Here is a 20,743-nt window from a genome sequence, read left to right as displayed (position 1 = left end):
AATGCATAAAATCATGCAGGTACGGCTGAAGAGCTTCCGTTAAAGTGAAAGAGAATGTTTCAGCAACAGGTATTTTAATCCGTGTCACTCAAATATTCTCTTTCACTTAAAAAAAAATATTTGTTTAGCAAAGGCGTGTCACGTTTTCTTTTTCTTTTTTTTCATTTTTTTTTTTTTTTTTTTTTTTTTTTTTTTACAGGGGATTGTAGTTTCTGGGTGTGGTTCTTCCTCCTATTAATTCTACATTCAGGAAAGACAAGAAAGACTAAATTACTCTGTCTTTGGATGAAGACCACAATGGAAATACATTTTTTGGATCTTCTGTTCGGACAGCATTCCGAAGCGGTTTTGCATTAACAGGCCCTACAGGTTTGACAATCAACCTCAGAGCAGTGTGAGAATATTCTTATGTTTCTCACCTGCTTCTGCTCACCATTCCTTCTCATGGACATTTAAACACTAGAAGTGATGTCTGTAAAAATACTGTACAGTCCTCCACCAAATCCACTGATTGATGCCATTGCCATACTTCAAAACCAGTAGTGTGATACAATTAGAAACAAAAAAAGGGGATCTTCATATGAAAGTAATCAACAAGGTGGTGTGATGTGGCCTGACATTGTTTACAGCTAGAAGTGTGGCAAATACGAAAGCATATAGCCTGTACTTACTTGAAGGAAGTAGTTAAGTAAATGTTTGGTGCAATTATCAAAAGCATCATTTTGTTGAGTTTAAAAAGATCACACGCTCTGTTTGAGATGCGTAACAGGGAGGGACAAAAAGGAGTGTGTGTGGATATGATAAGTGGCAGTGAGAGGAGAACGAAAGCAGGCAGTGAAGGGTACACACACAGGGCAGCAGCGGGAATCGAACCCCCAGCCCTGGAGTTGTGAGGCAACCATGCTAACCATTAAACCACAGTGCATTCTGATCTAATGACATACATTTAAAATGTAATGTGTTACATTACTGCATTATCAGAAAAAGACATTCAATTACACCCAACTCTGATCATCATGCTACAGAATGACATCGTAGACACAACCCCACCAAGACCTGCTTAGGGATCTTTAGAATGAGCACATTAATGCTGTGTTAATCTGTCATTCGCAACTACATCGCTGTTAGAGCTGCAGTAGAAAGTCACACTCGAGAGTTCAGCAGAGTTTCTTAGCTTCTACTTTACTTTGAAATGCTCTGTTGGAGTCTTCTACATAGAACTTTTAGCAGTTCCCACTGAGGTAGCAGCCATTTCTGTGAATACATAATGGGCTAGAAAGTTCGTTTTACAACACTGCAACTGTCTGCAGTTTTGAGACGTGGCTCACACATACCATAATCTTGAAAAAGAAGAAACTCGTATTAAAATTCGAATGTGACTTTAACTGTGGCATGGTTGTTGTTCAGTGAGGTCGCTTTGTTAAAAATAAATAAATGAATAAAAAACTGGCTTCTTACACCAAGACAAGTTTGGAAACTAACCAAAATAAAAATATTTCCGCTTCGTTTTTGTTAAAATATTAGTTCACTGCGAATGTAAGACTGTTTTATGAGGACTATATAACACGCTAACCATCTCTGATGGTGAGAGGTGCAGCACATTTCTTGGACATTTCTGTCAAAACATTGCACACGAAAAGATCAAATTGAGTTTAAAAAAGATTTATGTTAATATTTAAGAGCTAAAATGTTATTAAATGATAAACATTGTTTTTAGACCTCCGATGCTTGCTAACTTTAATTTGAGAATTTCTTTTGACTAAAAAAAAAAAAAAAAAAAAAACTAAATTCATTTGAATTTCAATGCAATTATTTAGCCACTTAAAATCTTCCACATAAAAATAATGAAATAAAGAATAAATTATTTTGAATAAAAAAATGAATTTGAATTATTTATGCACATATAATCTTCCTACCGCCATTTCCTGCGGTTTTATCACGTGCTGGTTGTTCAATTTCCGGGAAGCACCCCCTCAGGTTAACTTCATTTTAACTTCAACATATCACGCCAAAAACCGAATATTAAATATACAGTAAATGTACAGTAAACATAATAGTCTGTACTCGTTTGAACTTAAAGTCGTTAACATTGCACAATGTGGGCTTGCTGTTTTGCTTTTTCGACATGTGTAGCTCAGTACTTGCCATATCATGTCGTTTAAAATATATACAATAGTATATATACACAATATAAGACTAAAAGTCAAGATATAAATAAGCATTTCACTTCACACCTCCATCGCTCCAACATCCTTATATTTTCATTTCCTTATTATATCCTTATATACATTATATATGAAACTTATATTAACTATAACTTGAGCAAATCAAACTTTGGGAAAGATTTTGCACATCCTTGCAGATCCTTTTTTTGTCTGTTTGTTTGTTTGTTTTTTTGGTTTATTAGTTAGCAGAATAATGTATTTCAGTGCCAAACAGATTAGAAGGATGCAGCAAGATAAGTAAAGAAGACCAACATACAAGCATTATACTAAATATAATGCTCAGGATACTCTAATCAACAAAATGTATAACATGGATATTAAGCATTAATGTTATGAATTGCTTCAAAATGGATTTGTAGTCCAGGAAAAAAAACATACAGGAAGGCACATATATGATCTGAATTTATATTCTGTTGCAGTTGATCGGGGCTCTTTTCTGCCAACCTGATTCAGCTCATCAGCTGGTAATCTTACAGATCTTACTAGAGAAAACATTCAATTGTGCAAGTGTCCAGGTAGAAATGGGATGAGTGTGTTGTATTAGTGCATGTTAGTTTGCATTCTTTGACGTTTCACTTCTCCTTGACGAGGATGTCGGCAACACCATGAACGTGTGTGAGCTGCTGACAATCCAGAGAGACGAGAAGCTTCCGCAGACCAGATAAAGTGGGAGTAAACTTCACCGTCAGCGTGATGGTCGCCAGACTGCCCACGTCACTGGGTGAGAAGGAAAGATTGTGTTAATGTCAAACAGAATGCCAAATAAAACAAATAATTCATGCCCTTGTTTTGTCATTTCTTTAGCTTAGTTAGAAAGATGTCAAAATTTCCAGCTAGACAAACACAGTACTTAAGAATTCCCAACCAGGAATATTTTGGGTTGTATATTTTTTTGGTCAAGAAACATGTCTCCTGTATATACAAATACTTAACTAGCTCAAAAACATTGCACCGCTAAGTGGATCGATATTTTAAACGACGTTAAATGGTCAGTGTGGTTTACCCGTAGAGGATGTTTTTTGCGTTCAACAAGCCCAAGCCCTCGATTTGGAACGTGACTTTCGTCAGGACACATGCCAGTGGATTCTTAAATGTGATTTTTGTCTCCATCTCTCTCCCCACCACAGCATGTCCTGCAGGCTGTAAAGCAGATTTGCAAGTAAAACATGACTTGGAAAGCAGCAAGAGCACCAAGGTCAAAAGAAAATTTTGAACCTCTAGGTAAAAGTATTGTTTCTTCCTTGCTTTCCAATCAGACACTATGAGTTAGGTATTGCTTTGGTTTGAAACAATTATCATCCAGACATTGTTTCTAGTTTATAATACAGCGCTATTAAAATGATGAACTTATATTCCTGTAGGAAACCCCATTGTGTTTTATTCTGGAAAATGAAAGAACTTTTTAAATGCATGTAGATCTTCTTACATAAGCAACATAATAAAACGCGCTAAGTAGAAATTCAGATGTTTGTAAGCAGAAAGCTTCAAATGGGAGTCACTCGAGGACTTACAGTGAGGATGATGTCGGGCGTGCGCAGGCGGAAGTTGAATCTGGTGGCCAAAACCTGCTTGGTCTCACTGACTCGTCCAGTCACGGTGAGCATCAGTGCCGCCTGGTCCACCAGCTTGTCCTTGTACAAGTTGTATGGAACGGTCCACTTTAGTGTCCGGACTATAAGAGGATCAAGAGAGAGGAACATAGTCTGAAGATGCTCAAATACTATACAGTTCAGGGTTACAGACCTTGTTCAGGAACACAACAGATCATTGTCAGTCCTGGGATTTGAACTCACAACCTCTCTGTGAGTAGCACTAAGCTGTGTGTGTGTGTGTGTGTGTGTGTGTGTGTGTGTGTGTGTGTGTGTGTGTGTGTGTGTGTGTGTGTGTGTGTGTGTGTGTGTGTGTGTTTGTTTTAATGCAAAGTAAGTGCTACATAATCTCCCACCTTCGTTGGGTTTGAGCTTCACCACTATTTCATCCTTCTTCACTGTGCCCTTTAGCACTCCAGTATAGTACATGATCGCCACTTGGCAGTAGAGCTTGATACTGCGCTTTGTAGAACTGCCATTATTCACGGTGAAGGACAGCTGAGCATCTTCACCCACCCACGGCCCCTCCCCTTCAACGGCGACCTGTAATTTGACATCCTCGACCACAGCATGGGAGTAGATTTTAGGCTTGGAGCCGTAGAGGGAAGCAGTTTCCACGGCAATTCGTTCGGCTTCAGATCCTAATGATGAAAAGCAGAAAGGTGGGACCAGGAAAAAGATAACCATAGATGAAGAAAAAAGGATTGTGAAGGAAAGACAATAGGCGAAGTTTTGTGGTGAGTGTTTTTACCTTCTGGGTATTTGTAGAGGTGTGTGATGTCCACTCTGCTGTCAGAACCGACTGCCTTGGTGCTGATGTAGCGGCCCACAACGTTCTTCTCAGAGAAGATCTGAGTGAAGGTGCCATCAGCTTGTCTCTGCCAGAAGATCCTGTCACTATTCACCTACAAACACACAAATGCTGTGATGATGGCGCACTGAACAAATGTTGAGGTTTCTTACTCTTGTATATTATTGGCCTGAGTTCAGACTCAGTTTTGATTCAATTTTGCTTTGTCCTGGTCTTTGGACTTGACAATGGCAGTACTGACAGCTCTACCGTTACTATGATTGAAAGATTTGTCCTTACCTCAGCAAAGATAAAGGGAGCATCGTATTTGAGATAGACCAGTCCATCACGGATGGCTGCCACAGGAGCAGGACCACAGCAGAACGTGCCCTGACTTGTCTCTTGAGGTGTGGCATCCACCACCTGCCAACCCCCCATGCCTAATGGTAGATCAGGCCGGGCCATCCAGGACTCATTCCACACGTGAAAATTCCTGCAGATAGAGTGAAAGTGTTAGTCGAAGAAATATAATTCTGGCTGAGATACATTCAGAATTATACTACAGTTCAGGAAAACATGTAGTGTTCACAACTACTAAACCATTTTCAAATTCATTCAATGAAGGGTTTTCCCCAGCCACCGCATACAGTATCTGGGCTGCTGCGGGTTTGAGTAGAAACCTTTCTTTTTGCTTTCAGACTGGACTACACCCCTGCACATGATGGCTGTGAAATGTGGGAAATGAGAATTGTGTGTGCTTGTACCAAATTGAGTCATTATTGAGGCTTTCAATGGGCCTCCATTTCTCATCAAGATACAAATCGGTCGTCAAGGAAACGTCAGTGTCGTGGGCAGAGCTGAAGTTTGTGATACTGCGGGTGGGAATGCCTAAACACCTGAGAACTGGGATTGGAGAGAGAGAGAAAGAGAGGGGGGGTGGGGGGGTGGTAGAGAGAGGGATTGAGAGAAATGTGTCAATGTGGAGGTCATTTTAAAATGTCCTTAAGCACAATAATGAATAGAGAAACTAACACTAGAGAGAAACTTTCCGTGGAGAAAAGAAAAAAATATGTACTCATACCCGTGCTGGTGACCCCTGAAAAGACCCAGCACTGGCCGTATTTAACAGGCTTTCCTCCAGTTCTGTGGTACTGCCTCAGAATTTCCACACTGCCGTTCCACAACGTTGGCGACGTCCCGTTCGCATAGTTACTCGACCAGTTCCCTTCCACCACACCTTGGTCATCAGGAGAGTTGACCTGGCACCAAGAAATCAGAGACACTGAGGGTTATTCATAGGTTTTTTCTAAATTCAAGAAACAACTCAAGTGCTATCTTGTATGTTTCCGTGAATATAAATGTGTACGCGAATGTGTATGTAATATTTAAGAATGCAGTATGTAGCCGTAATAATGCTTATACATTCACTAATGTTGGCTTTTGTGGCTGTAAAAGACACTCACCATGGCTGACACAAGTCTGACAATATTAACGGGATCTCCCCAACCTGAAGCACTTGCTTGACTCTTCTCCAGTATGAACAGACATGCTGCGAGAATCTCATCAGCAAACTGCACACAGGAGGACACACAGTTACACTCCAACACAAACAAGCATGGGAAAAAATGCATATATTACCTCTATATAAATTTTTGAATAATGGGATGGCATTACAGCACACGTGTACTAGTTCACAGTAAGCAATGCTAACACTTGGGATTATCCTGCCTACAGAATAGGACACACTTTTTCTCAAAATCACAAACACTTACTGTCTGTAAATACTGCCTAAGTAGTAGTAGTAACTCTGAACATGAAGTGAGAATGAGGTGAAGTGGTAGAATGAGTAGGGGAAACGGGTAATACCTGTCCAAAAATCCAGGTTCTGGATGAAATCTGACTGACACTTCCAAGGTAGAGTGTTCCCAAATCGTTCAGGACATACTCGTTCCTCTCGTCCTCTTTATCCATAAACACCGAGTCATCTGAATATGGCAGTTAGGGAGAAATAGTGCTGTTGCTCTGGAAATGTGCACTGGTATTGATAGAAGTTGTGATCCTATCATATTTCTGCTCATGCTTACCTTCACACCAGGGGTTAAATAGCAGGTAAATATCATTTTCAGGCTTGCGAAGATATGTGTTACTTCCTTTTGGGGTCCATGTTTTCACACTGAGCTCATAACGACCAATGGGAGCAGTCGGAGAGGTGTTGACGGACAGTTTTATCCCGGTGTCTTTCTGTTCGATAATCTTGGCCTCCCAGCTATTGTTCTCTAACTTGTCGACTACAGGAACAGTCACTAGGGTGTCTTTTGATAACGCTGGAAGAAGGCCTGTAACATACACACAAACAATTATGTTCATCGTCATAGTGTAGGAAGTATAAATGTATGACAAATGGCCTCTCAGTACACCTTACCTAGCTTGAACTCAAGGGTTAGTTTGTCAGATTTGGGGTCAAAAGCTTGTGAGAGCTCGATCCACATCTGAAAGCTCTGCCCTCGACGGATGATGAGGTTATCACTTTGGTAACGGTCTGTGTGATGCTCCAGGCGGTTTTGGCCTGATTTGGACTTGAGGAGGTCTATAGAGCGCACTGATAACTGACCATCTGAGAGAGAGAGAGAGAGAGAGAGAGAGAGAGAGAGAGAGAGAGAGAATAAAAGAAAGAGATATATTTACTTGAATATGCACATACAGTAAGTGACTTGATTTTAAGTACACAAATGATCTCTCAGTTCTTTGCTGCTTACATGTAGACAGTGGTGGCTTTACGAAGTCATCATTACTTGTGGCAATGGGGAAGCGGCCAACACTGCTGGATCTTGCAGACATTCTAATGAAGACAAAGTAAAACAAACTCATGTGTGGAATAGAGGAAATGTAATATAATTCACAGATGCATTCTAAATTCATGTATGAAAATCACAACGCAGTAATCCCACTGCACATTTATCATATCATTAACATCTATGAGTAAACTATTGCCTTCTCAGATGACTGGAAACCTAATGATCAAGGAAACAGCGTGTACAGATATAATTACCCAAATTGGTCATTACCAAACCATGCCCAGACCACACCTCCTGGATTTTACATTAAAATGTATTTACAATTAAAATGCCATTAAAATGTACAGGGTTAGGAGCAAAGCAGCACGGTCAATACAGCATAAATAAAACGTAAATAGTGACAGGTAACCATACACTACTGTATATTAATTCACCAGTTTAATGACTCTTAAAAACTTTTAAATTGCGTTTCTTCTGTTCAAAGGTTTTCAGAGATTTCAAAAGTGGGGACTGTTTCTGATTTCTGTAACAGCAGCTATGACGGGACTGTGGCTGCAAATTACAGGTTTTTATTAGTCTTATATGTGTTATAGTAACAGCTTACCCAAGCTCAATTAAAAACCGTTTTCCATAAGCAGACCTTCATTTAACGTCTCCTGTGTCAGCACTTTGATAAATGAAGTGACAGTTCAGTTCTGACCATCTTGTTATATTTATTACAGACATCTTTCAGCAAGAATATAAAGATATATATATATATATATATATATATATATATATATATATATATATATATATATATATATATATATATATATATATATATATATTACCTTAATAGCTCAGATGTATTTATTTATTTTAATGGTTAGTCTTGCACTGGAAAACTTGCACTTGAAAGTAAATGTTTTAAATAGTTTTACCAAGTGTAACATCAAGGCTAAATAAATAGACAGACTAAATCGAAATGAGCTAATACTTATAGTAATGGTCCGGCTTCTTCTCTCTCCTATCGTTCAGAGCAACATGACCCAATCACAGGCGTCTGTTTATTACTGTTCAATCAAAAATGCTCAACACGAGACTACGATCCGGTGTCACTCTGAAATGGATGAGGTTTCTTCTTTTTTTTTTTTTGTTGATCTGGTTCATTTCAAGATTTCTCCCTTGTGCCATCTCACAGTGAGTTTCTCCTCGCCATTCAACTAAACATTCACCAAAACAGGTATAAAGATTTGCTCTTACCTGACTCTTTGGGTCTGAGTGGATTGCAGAGAATACACACAGACACACACACACACACACACACACACACACACACATACATATTTCACTGCATGTTTGTCCCTCCCTTCCAGTCTCAAATACAGGGTGTGAACTTTTTAAAAGAAAAAGAAAATTATATAATAATTATAAATGATAATTATTTTCCACCCAGTATGACCTGTAAAGGTCAAATGCTTCCTTATTTGCCAGCTTTAAACAAGCCCAAATACAGGGAGTATAATAAACTCATATTGTGGGTTAGAAATTCTGAGTCTGAATCTAAACTGATTTGTTTTCGATTCGTGAGCTCCAAATTTCTAGATGATAGTGCGTTTCAACTATCTGGATGAAAATAGCAAAACATTCCTGAGATTTGACCGGATTCCTTGAATCTTTTAATTATATTGTGCACTGTAGAAGGTGAAATGCCCCAAATCCTACCGATTTGTCTTTGGGGAATGTTGTTCTCAAAGTGTTGGATTATTTGCTGACGCATCTGTTGCAGATTGCTGAGCCTCGACCCATCCTTGCTCTTGAAGGACTATGGCATTTTTGGAGGTTCCTTATATAATATGATTAGATGATTGCCTCACCTGTTTCACATCACCTTTTTATTTCAACTTGTCACATCACTATTAGTCCTAAATTGCCCCTGTCCCAACTTTTTTGGAACGTGTTTCAGGCATCAATTTCAAAATAAATCTTAAAAAAAACTATGCAGTTGATTAGATAAAACAACAAATACAAATGCGGACACTAACCATATATGTATACACACACACACACTATATATTCACACACATATATATATATATATATATATATATATATATATATATATATATATATATATATATATATATATATATATATATTACAGTATCTTACAAAAGTGAGTACACCCCTCACATTTTTGTAAATATTTGATTATATCTTTTCATGTGACAACACTGAAGAAATGACACTTTCACTTAGGGGTGTACTCACTTTTGTTGCCAGCGGTTTAGACATTAATGGCTGTGTGTTGAGTTATTTTGAGGGGACAGCAAATTTACACTGTTACACAAGCTGTACACTCACTACTTTACATTGTAGCAAAGTGTCATTTCTTCAGTGTTGTCACATGAAAAGATATAATCAAATATTTACAAAAATGTGAGGGGTGTACTCACTTTTGTGAGATACTGTATGTATATATATTGTGTGTATATATATATATATATATATATATATATTTTATTAGTGGTTAGCACGTTTGCCTCACACCTCCAGGGTCTGGGGTTCGATTCCCGCCGGGGCCCTGTGTGTGTGGAGTTTGCATGTTCTCCCCGTGCTGCGGGGGTTTCCTCTGGGTACTCCGGTTTCCTTACCCCGTTCAAAGACATGCATGGTAGGCTGATTGGCATGTCCAAAGTGTCCGTAGTGTATGAATGGGTGTGTGAATGTGTATGTGTGTGCCCTGTGATTGATTGGCACCCTGTCCAGGGTGTACCCCGCCTTGTGCCCCATGCTCCCTGGTATAGGCTCCAGGTTTCCCTGCGACCCTGAAAATTATAAGCGGTATAGAAGTTGGCTGAATGGATACACACACACACACACACACACACTGTCTAAGAAATAAATCCATAAAATAACAGTAAAAGTACTGGCAGTTCATTACACAAATTTTAAAAAAAATGGGAAAAAATGGGAACCTATAGTATAAATAAATAAATAATAAAAAAAATTAAAATAAAAAAAACAGGACATTTTCTGTTTTCTAATGGTATACCTAAAGGTTAAAATAAATAAATAAATTAATTAATTAATAATAATAAAAAAAACTACAAATGTTAAATAAATCCCTAAAATAACCACCTAATACATTTGAATAGATTTTGTTAGTTCTTCTACCTCCTAGTAAAACCAATCTACAGAAAAAAAATGCTTAAAAATGAAGAGTGCATGATGTGGATGAGGTCATTTGTCCTGAAAATAAGCACGAATTTATGAACATTGTCTTGAGTGTCACAGCTACACCGGTCTGCAGTTATTCCACTAAAATAAAATGATATTGGTGCTTCAAAATAATATTTTTTGAACGGCTGTCAGGTATTTTGATGTGATCTAATTTGGTCCCCTTGGAGAACAGTTTGGACAACCTCGCCTTGTTTGCAATCTTATCAGCAAAGGATCACGGAGGGACTGCAGAAAAGACTGAAGACTCCTTCATGGAGACATACTGAAGCAGCAGGTAATGGTGTGGAGCTGCGTTGCATGATTCTGTAAACAAATACATAAATAAATAAAAGACGCAACATGACGCAGACTATTGAGAGATCTTTTATTCATGGGTTTTGCATGTATATTTTAGTGCGTGCATGCACTCACACACACACACACACACACACACACACACACACACACACACACACACACACACACTCTCTCTTTCACTCGATATTTGTCCCTCCTAGTTAAGTGTCTCAGATACAAGGTGTGAGTACATGTACAATCATGTCTGGCTCAGTCAAATAGATTCCATTGTGAACTTCCTTTATCATTAGAGAGACTGTTACATCATAGAGCAACCTCTCCTTATTTTCCTAATAAAGAAGGAATGAGGAATGTCACTGGACACAGACACACACACACGGTAAAGCACATCATCTCAGCATGCAGAATTTGAAACACATAAGGAAAAAAACACTCAGAGGTACGCTCTTACAGGAAAATAATGATGCTGCCTGACATGAAGCAGATTTATTGTTGATTATTTTACTAGAACCTCACATCCTGAAGTGTTTCATTCCTCTTATACCACAGCAACTCATCACTGATTACAATAATGTCAATTTTTATCCATTTACAGTTACATTTAATATTGTGGAACATCTAACCAATTTAGTACCTGATATCACTTGTTACAGCAGCTGTAAACAATCATTCCTTCACCAGCATGTCTCTCTCTCCCTCCTTCTGTCTCTCCCCCACTTCCTTCACTCTCTCCCTCCCTCTATTAATAAGACAAAAAAAAAAGACTTTTACAAAGCACTGTCACCGGAGACTCCTTCCACGTCCAGGATTACAGACATTTCTAAATCTGTTTATGTGGAGCGTCTGCTTTAAGTCCTGTAAATCCATGTGAACGAGCTGTTACTATAGAAACAATGACATATTACAACAGGCGCATTCGTATAAACCTGTGTGCTGCTGTTACAGAAAATAAATCAACACCCAATCAGAATTTAACAATGCTGTGGTACACATTAATATTCACACACACACACAATCCTTGGGAGTTTATCAGAGTAGAAGGTCAGTAAGTGATGGTAGCAGCTTGGCTAGCTCTGCCTCGATATCGGCGGTCTTGGTGACCGGGTTGCCACGGAGATCTAGCCTGGTGAGCTTCGGACACGTTGCGAGTGGCGATAGGTCAGAGATTTTTGAGATTTCTGTCAGCCGAGTTCAGAAAAAGCTTATCTTGTATAAGAAACGGTCAGACGGAATAATCTTTTCATTAGTTTTAACAGCAAAACACAAAACAAAACCTTGTACTCAGACTAGAGAGTAAATTCGAGTCTAAAATTTAAACGCAAGTGATTTTGTGACCACCAGTGATTTGTAGTTGAATCGCAATATTCACTATACAGTAAGGGAGTAGTAGTAATAATAATAATAATAATGTTCATTTACACTGTTATTGATTCCCAAATTAGTACACATTTCATGTAAGTGATATCGATTGTTTGGAGTATTACTGTATGTTTGATGTATAAACTGTATCAAGGATATTTCCCAGTCATAGGACTTGGAAGATTGTTACCGTAGTAACGAGAGATATGATAGCCTCCAAACCAGCATTACAAAGGTGCACTGGAAAAATAAAATTTTATCACACACACACACACACACACACATATTCACATACACACACACACACACGTGTTATGCTATTTTATATGCATATGGTGGTAAATTGCGTTATGACCCTGACCATGAACCTAACCGTTACTGCTTTCTTTTGAAATATTATTTCAATGCCGTAGCATAATTTTTATAACCCTTTACAGACCGATATTGTGTAACGTCAGTGCATCAACGTGGCGTTTGAATTTCCCGAACCCGTCCGGATAAAAAGTACTTAAACAGGTGTTTCAGGGTTTTGTTCCAACCCAACTTGCACCAATTTAACACACCTGACTCACCTAAATATCCCTAAACTTTAATAATCAGACAATAATTATTAGAAATAAGGTGTGTTGGGGCGCACGGGTTACCACAGAGCCACTGCCATTACATACAGGCGTTCAGACAGCCTAGATTTTTTTTATGTCTGTCTTCGTCAGCAGGTGTTTTGGTTCCGTTGGGCTTCCTTTTTTTTTTAATAAAGTGGCCGAGGAGCTTTTTGTGAAAAATTGCACTTGTTCATCAACTTTGGAGGCTGTGCCATGACCCAAAAAACAAAAACAAAAAACCCCAGACAGCAACAATGGCAGCACTCCTGTGAGATTAGACTTGCCCTGGCGTGAGACGACAATTCCTCTCATCTGAGTCACACTCCTCTTTTTTAACAATGAGCAGTCATGTCATCCACTTAACTAAAAAGCCATCACACCTAGCATACTTTTGTTCTGTCTGTTGTTGTGTGTCAGTGAAAACATATAAAAGTTATGCAAGAGTGTCTGTGTGTGTGTTGTATAGCCCTGCCCCTTGAGACTTGAGAATCCAGGAATCCCATTTAACCTCATCATCGCTGATTTGAGAAAAAGGATACGATTGTTTTTCAAAGACACCTCCTCCAGGTTGGGCAGATGGTACAGTCCCTCCAGATTCTCTATGGCGTTATCATCAGCCTCCAGAACCTGAGAGAGACCCCCCCCCACACACACACACACACACACAAACACAAAACACACACACACAAAGAACAAACCATTGTTATACAGCCAGTCCAAAATATTTCCTTTGTAAAAATCTTAAAAAATAGAAAGTTTACCTCGAGACAGTGCAGCATGGCGAACTGCGGCGGCAGCTTCATGAGCTGATTGGAGCACAGGTTGATATGAGTGACCAATAGGAGCTGGTCCAGGTGGCAAAGCGTGCTCAGGTTCTTCAGTGTGTCAGAGAGAAAGAGAAAGAAAAGTAAACTGTAAAAATGTACAAAATAAAAAGATGTTTAAGGCGCTCGCACAGTGCAGTACTCGGTTACAGAACTGGATATTTACGTATTTAAAAAAAAAAAAAAGGCACACCTTAGGTACCGTTTGTATTTATCTTTAAACATGAAAACGTGAGTACGGCACTTAAACAGGTACACAACTGGACTTTAAAGGATTTGCATAGTGATTCTGGCACCAATTTCTCAGATGTTGCTGTAATTGTGTTAATCCTGAGTGAAGCTAGTGGTCACGTTAACGAGAAACCCGCCGATAGCGATATGAGCGTAAAAGTTTAGGCTTTTTGAGGAGGCGAGACAGCTGGACGGATTAAAGGACTAAAAGAGCCGCTGCGTCGCTGTCTTTAGGTACAGATGAAGGGAGGGCTAAATCCCACTGCAGAACCATCAACAGGAAGTTGAATAGCGTCGTAGAAACCGAACGTAGAAAACTGTCCACCGAAATGAAAAGAGATAATGAAAGATTACAATGGAAAAATAAAAAGGAAAAAAATAAGCTTGATAAAACTTAGAAGACCAAAATGTTAATTGTAAATATGAATATGCGAGTTGTTCAGGGTGGATTTTTTCCCCTTTAAGGACTACTGTACCTTTAATAAGCTATCTTCCCTGATAAAACAAGCTTATATATATATATATATATATATATATATATATATATATATATATATATATATACATACACACATATACATATATATACACATACACATATATATATATATATATATATATATATATATATATATATATATATAAATAAATTAAAGGAAATCACGACTGCTGCGTGACGGTTACCTTATCCGACAGGCTGAAGACCCGTACCTCAGCGTACTCCATTTTCAGGATAGTGTTCTCGATCAGAAACTTACTGCAGAGATCGCTGTAGTAGGAGCTTCGCATGGGGTCCACTTCCTGTAAGAAAGTTACAGACGTGTTTACTTAAATGATAAATTCTAATAACACGTATACACAGCAAAAATAAAGAAATCACATTACGTACTGGTGTAACCCTTAAAAGAAACGGGTTACAGAAAACTAGAAATTCAAGACCGCGACACGTGAGAAAAGGTGCATTATTAACCGTTTTATCACGACATCAACCAGAACCTTGTTTTTAAAATTTTACGTAAAAATACAGTAAACCTTCAGTGTCTGGAAATGAGCGAGTGTCTCTTTCTCGTGACCTAGAGGATCCAGAGCTCTCATCAGGAGGATTATAGTTAAAAGGCACCCTGAGGGAGGCAGAAAGGGGGGGCGGGAGTGTGAGGCCAAGATAGACCAAGAACATTTCTTTTAATTATATATTTAATGTATAATATCGAGCACATCAGGGACTCACATTTATTCTGAGGCTCCAGTTCCAGGAGCTGAGTACAGGACTGGAGCTCAGACTGGAGAACTGACGTCTTCTCTACAGACAGCTCACTCCTAACACACACACACACGCACACACACACACACACACACACACGCCACTAACTGTAGGACTATCATTTAGGTTACCTCCTCAAAATTATTATTACTATGTGTGACAGCATTTTCGTATGTAGTGTATACATACACGTGTGTGTGTGTGTGTGTGTGTGTGTGTGTGTGTGTGTGTGTGCGCGCACCTGAAGAGCTCCTGATCCGTGGCAGAGTCTCTGCACCAACTCTCCGTCCGACCTGACGGGAAAAGAAAGGTATAAATAAACGTCTTAAAGAAGACGAATGTCTTCAGTTTCGGGTTGTGTTATGTTTTTCATATTGAAATAAAGGCATCTTAAAATATAGCCGCTCTTTATTTCTGCTCAACGTAAATAACGTATAGGATGTAATCTAATAAAAGAATTCTTCTTCTCAGACACACACACACCTGTATAGAGAGCACAGTCTCGTTGTGTGTGTTTCTCCATCCAGTGCACCGTCAGGTTGTGTTCATTGTTGATGTCGCTGATGGAGCTGGGAGGAAGCTCGCACAACTGAGTGAGTGAGTGAGAGAGAGAGAGAGAACAGATTTAAAATCATCCACGAATGACTGAATTTAACATTCTGGTGACTTTATTGAACAAAAGCTTTTGTTTTGTTTTTTGTTGAAATGTTCCATTTGTGTTTTCTGATTTTCAGAAACGCTTCCCTTGCTTAATTATTTTTCTTGGATTATTTTTCTAACCTGTAATTTTAGTATCGTCGTGCTCAAAACAAACAACTGAACTGAAATCAGCTGCTGTGAATACACAGAGGAAGAGAAATTACCCAGACGGGGCTGTGGCGAAATCGAGGGTGAACACTCCTCCACTCCACCTGCTGCTGAGGCTGACCATCTAACACCAACATCAAACTAACAACCTGAGAGAGAGAGAGAGAGAGAGAGAGAGAGAGAGATTAAGTTTCTACCTCTACTGAAGTGATATTGAATAATACAAAACTCTAAACTCATTACAAATGTCTCACGTTAACAGGTTTGGAGAAAGCCACAGCGACTCGCTCTCCCTCTCTGCTCACATACACACAGCTAATCACCTCCTCACGCTCAGCTAGCACAGGGAGGAGGAAGAAGAAAGAAACCATCTCATCATCAACAATAAGCCAAAAATCTACACCCGCCCCCACAACATATACACCCCCATACATCCCCTCTACACACACACACACACCCATACAACCCCCTCCACACCCATACCCCATTCACCCCCACACACCGACACACCCCTACAACCCCCTCACAACCATACCCCATTCACCCCTTCACACACAAACTCCCCCTCCACCCCCCACACACACACCCCTACAACCCCCTTCCAACCATACCCCATTCACTCCTCCACACACAAACTCCCCCTCCACCCCCCACACACAGACACACACACACACCCATACAACCCCCTCCACACCCATACCCCCCCACACACCGACACACCCCTCACAACCATACCCCATTCACCCCTTCACACACAAACTCCCCCTCCACCCCCCACACACACACCCCTACAACCCCCTTCCAACCATACCCCATTCACTCCTCCACACACAAACTCCCCCTCCACCCCCCACACACAGACACACACCTACAACCCCCTCACAACCATACCCCATACAGCCCTTCACACACAAACGTCCCCTCCGACCTCCCCACACACACCCCTCCAACCCCCTCACAACCATACCCCATACACCCCTCCACACACAAACTTTCCCTCCAGCCCCCCCCACACCCATACCCCATTCCCCCCCCCCACACAAACTCCCCCTCCACCCCCACAACCCCCTCCCAACCATACCCCATTCACCCCTCTACACATAAACCCCCCCCCCCCCCAACCCCCCCTCCCAACACACCCCTACAACCTCCCCAAACACACCCCTACAACCCCCTCCCAACCATACCTCTCCACACATACACCCACACCCACCTCGCCCCAGGAGCCAGCGGTAATAGAACCATGCGCTCTGGTCATTTGGGTCTGTGAAGACGGCATTCTGCACCAGTTCATATTCTAGACACAAAAGAAGTGACATTAACACTTAAACGAAACGCCTTATGACAAAACATTCTCTGAGATATAAATTCATGTCTTACAGAAGCCTACATCTGTTTTTTTTTTATTCAGTCATCAACTTTTTATTCAATAAAAGCTCACAAATGCCCTCTTCTGGACATTGTGTGAAATTGTCACAGTGTGTTTGTGTGTGTGTGTGAGTGTGAGCTCTGACCTTTTAGCAGCTGCTCCTCACACACTCGGTGCCCGTGCGTCTGAGGTGAGGCCGTGGGCACTGTGGGAGTGTGTGTGTGTTTTTGGCAGGCTGGCGCCGGATCAGATGCGGGTTGCGGGTGCAGGAGGGGCAGCAGTGTGCTCCGGTAGTGCCAGCTTGAGTAGTTGGAAAAGTTTGAGCCAATCAGACGATCTGTAAACTGGAGCTCCTGTTCCACAGAAACTCCGGACACCTTCACCACCAAGCGGCGGTAATCCCAACAGTGAACTGAGAGAGAGAGAGAGAGTGAGAGAGAGAGAGAGAGAGAAAATGAGAGAGAGATAAAGAGAGAGAGAGATAAAGAGAGAACATTAGGACAAGAACAACCAACAAAAAGAGGCACTGGATATTAAAGTGTGTGGATTAACACGGATCCATTAACTAACAACAGATTTATAAATTCTGCCGAAAAAACAAGGTCTTCACGTTTTTATTAAATAATTTTAGAACTGCAGTTTATAAAGTTTCAACATGTTGCTCAACCTTTAATCATCATTTATCTGGAAAGGAAATAACTTTATTAAATCAAATAAATAAATAAATAAATAAATAAATAAATAAAATAAAATAAAAAAGCAATACTGCTGAATAATGGACACATTTAAAATGTGATTTCAGTATATTTTTTCTGGGCCTGAAATAAGCTCCGCCTCCCACCTTGAACAGAGCTCCCCAGCATTACAGCTTTCCTTTAAAATGCAACCTAGGAGGCGTGAATTTTCACTAAATCTGTGTTTTACATCATGTAAGCACAGTCACAGATAGCAGATGGCTCGAAAAATCATGGACGACTCCTTTAATTTCACACTCTCGTTGATGAACACATGACAAAGCGAAAGTAAGACGTGACTGTTATGAAAGATGGGATTAGAAATTGAAGTGTTTATGTTCATGCGATAAAAACTTAGCTACATCATGCAAGAAATTAAACACTGAAATGTTGCTTTTGACAGTCAAGTGTGTAATGTTTTTATTTACTGTTGAGTATAACACTAAATAAAAAGATTACCACCCCCACTCCCCCACACCTGCCCCCCCTCACAGTTTCGGTCGTCCAGGCTGAGGCAGCGGTCACACAGGACGAGCTCTCTCTTCCAGTCGGGTCTTGGGAGGCGGTACGACACCCAGCCGCGGTGATGCCAGCTGCCGTACGACTTGGGGTTCACTTTCAGACACGCCTCGATGAAGAGCAGCTCAGCTTCATACAGTTTCTGCATCTCTTCCTCCTCTCTAGAAAGAGAGTGAGACAACAGGGATTTAAAAAAAAAAAAACTGCTTACAGAAAAAGACACACAAAGCATGCTGGGAGCTGTAGTTCTCTCACTTGACAGTCTCGAGGTGCAGAAAGATTTCTCTCCTGTAGTTCCAGAGCGTGGCAAAGTCTGGGTTAGAAGCCAGGAGCTGCTGCGTGAGCTGGAGAGCTTCTTCATCCAGCTCGCTATTACTCCTCTGAGCGAGAGAGAGAGAGAGAGAGAGAGAGTGTGAGTGGGACAGAGATAAGAATCAGGGTGACAACTGTTACTGCTGCAGCTTGAGCACATTTAATAATGCTAATAATAATAATAATAATAATATTTATTATTATTATTATTATTATTAAGACTTATCGTTATTATTATCCATGATAATGGGAAATCATTTTCCACGCTTCATGACTGACCTTTTTGAAGATGGCATCTCGAACCGTCAGGTACACTTTCAGTTTCTTCTCTCGCTCTTTCCTCTTCTCCTCTTCCTGCTGAGCAGTGGACTTTACCTTCACTCGACCGTGCTGTACAAGACAGGAGTAACAGAGTAAATATGAGAGAACAGGTGGAAGAGAGAGAGAGAACGATACAGAATGAGAGAAAAAGAGACAGACAGACAGCAAGAGAGAGACAGACAAATAGAGAGAGACAGAATGAGGAAAAAAAAGAGACAAAGACAGCGAGAGTGAAACAGACAAACAGAGAGACAGAATGAAAGAAAAAGAGACGGACAGACAGAGAAACAGAGAGGGTTTCAAAAAGGGAGAGACAAAGAGTGAGAGAGACACACAGGCAGAGACAGATGGAGCAAGAGAGACAGAAAGCGGGTAGAGAGTGAGCCAGACAGAAATATAGACAGAGCGAGAAAGAGACAGATAGTGCAAGAGAGTATGAGAAAGACACACAGAGCAGGAGAGACAGACAGATAATCAGACAGACAGAGAGTGATTCCGGCGGGTAAGCGTTTGAGCTCCAGATCACTCACCATGGCTCAACACGAGTTTCACGTCTGAAAAGAGAAAATAAACCAGAATAAATCATCCGTCTGAACTCGGTGCGCATGCGCGAAACCACCCAGCCGACAGTCTTGTGCAGTATAACACGAACCCATTGAATGCATCGTTTCTCCTTCTTTTCAATGTAAAATGAGATGGCTAAAATACAGCAAATAGGTTATTAACAGGTCACAGAGAGATGTCACGTTACCAGGCCAACACTTCTTATTACCGTTATTCCACAGACTGTCAATACTGCCTCAGTTTAGCAGCTAAGAAATCAGGAAACGCGGAAGAAGACAAGAAATAAAGGTGAAAATCACTCACAGTGGAGCTGAAACCGGCCTCTTCTAACCCGCTCAGTGACAAACTGCAGGTCAGACCACAGAAATAAACACTCCAACTGTTCTTCCCTCACTGTGTAATGCTGTTCGCTCTCAGAGCGATGTACGTTCACGTCGAAGGTAAGTTGACTACAAATTGCACTTACTTCCGTCTCCTTGCAATGACGTCACTTCTGTTTTCAAAAACGGCAGTGATTTTTATCTTTAATTAAAATTATATTAAACGATTCAACATCCGGTTAGTAGTTTCTATATGTTTGGCTATTTTCTTTATATTCTCAATGTTTAAACATTTGTATGACTTATTTAAAGACCAGAGTCTTTTAATTTTGGACGCCATTTTCTGATGAATACGTCCTTTTATTTTTAATCGAAACATATAAAAGAATTTTTGAAACTTTTTGTAATTTCTTCATGGTTTGTCGTCATTTCTTTTACATATTTTTTGTACTAAATATACAATTTAGTATCATGGATGTAATTTACTTAATTATACAAACAGATTTATATTTAACCAAAGCAGTCACTACGCTTAATATTTCGTTGGTTTAAAAAAAAAAAAAAAAAAAAAAAAAAAAAAAAAAAAAAACAGACTAGCT

At 40.0% G+C, this 20,743-nt stretch overlaps 2 protein-coding genes across 4 annotated transcripts; both read right to left on the bottom strand.

Moving 5' to 3' along the window:
* Nucleotides 1-2,238: 2,238 nt before the first annotated feature.
* Nucleotides 2,239-8,725, bottom strand: LOC108275600 (protein-glutamine gamma-glutamyltransferase K). Of its 3 annotated transcripts, none has more exons than XM_053686116.1 (14): nt 8,645-8,725; nt 7,361-7,443; nt 7,027-7,218; nt 6,689-6,940; nt 6,471-6,589; nt 6,068-6,175; nt 5,686-5,863; nt 5,369-5,507; nt 4,905-5,097; nt 4,566-4,719; nt 4,171-4,455; nt 3,737-3,897; nt 3,229-3,365; nt 2,239-2,942 (listed from the first exon to the last, which is right to left on the bottom strand). In XM_053686116.1, exons 2-14 carry the CDS (start codon nt 7,440-7,442, stop codon nt 2,798-2,800), a joined length of 2,145 nt encoding a protein of 714 aa, XP_053542091.1. In that variant the 5' UTR covers nt 7,443; nt 8,645-8,725; the 3' UTR covers nt 2,239-2,797. The 3 variants fall into 3 exon arrangements, with proteins under 3 accessions (XP_053542091.1, XP_053542092.1, XP_053542090.1); XM_053686117.1 differs by lacking the exon at nt 8,645-8,725 and adding an exon at nt 8,379-8,615; XM_053686115.1 differs by lacking the exon at nt 8,645-8,725 and having other exon boundaries at nt 7,361-7,626.
* Nucleotides 8,726-10,974: 2,249 nt separating this feature from the next.
* Nucleotides 10,975-20,301, bottom strand: rabggta (Rab geranylgeranyltransferase subunit alpha). The gene is made up of 17 exons (XM_017487047.3): nt 20,128-20,301; nt 19,791-19,814; nt 19,219-19,329; nt 18,883-19,007; nt 18,601-18,788; nt 17,520-17,786; nt 17,219-17,302; nt 16,260-16,342; nt 16,062-16,154; nt 15,682-15,787; nt 15,440-15,491; nt 15,166-15,254; nt 14,970-15,058; nt 14,622-14,738; nt 13,644-13,757; nt 13,422-13,509; nt 10,975-12,099 (listed from the first exon to the last, which is right to left on the bottom strand). The coding sequence occupies exons 2-17, from the start codon at nt 19,791-19,793 to the stop codon at nt 11,951-11,953; spliced, it is 1,758 nt and encodes a 585-aa protein (XP_017342536.1). The 5' UTR covers nt 19,794-19,814; nt 20,128-20,301; the 3' UTR covers nt 10,975-11,950.
* Nucleotides 20,302-20,743: the final 442 nt, after the last annotated feature.

The sequence above is a fragment of the Ictalurus punctatus genome, chromosome 15 (genome assembly GCF_001660625.3).
Source record: "Ictalurus punctatus breed USDA103 chromosome 15, Coco_2.0, whole genome shotgun sequence".
Taxonomy (NCBI): Eukaryota; Metazoa; Chordata; class Actinopteri; order Siluriformes; family Ictaluridae; genus Ictalurus; species Ictalurus punctatus.
Note: the sequence above shows the minus strand (reverse complement) of the source record. Positions and strands in the feature narration are given on the sequence as shown.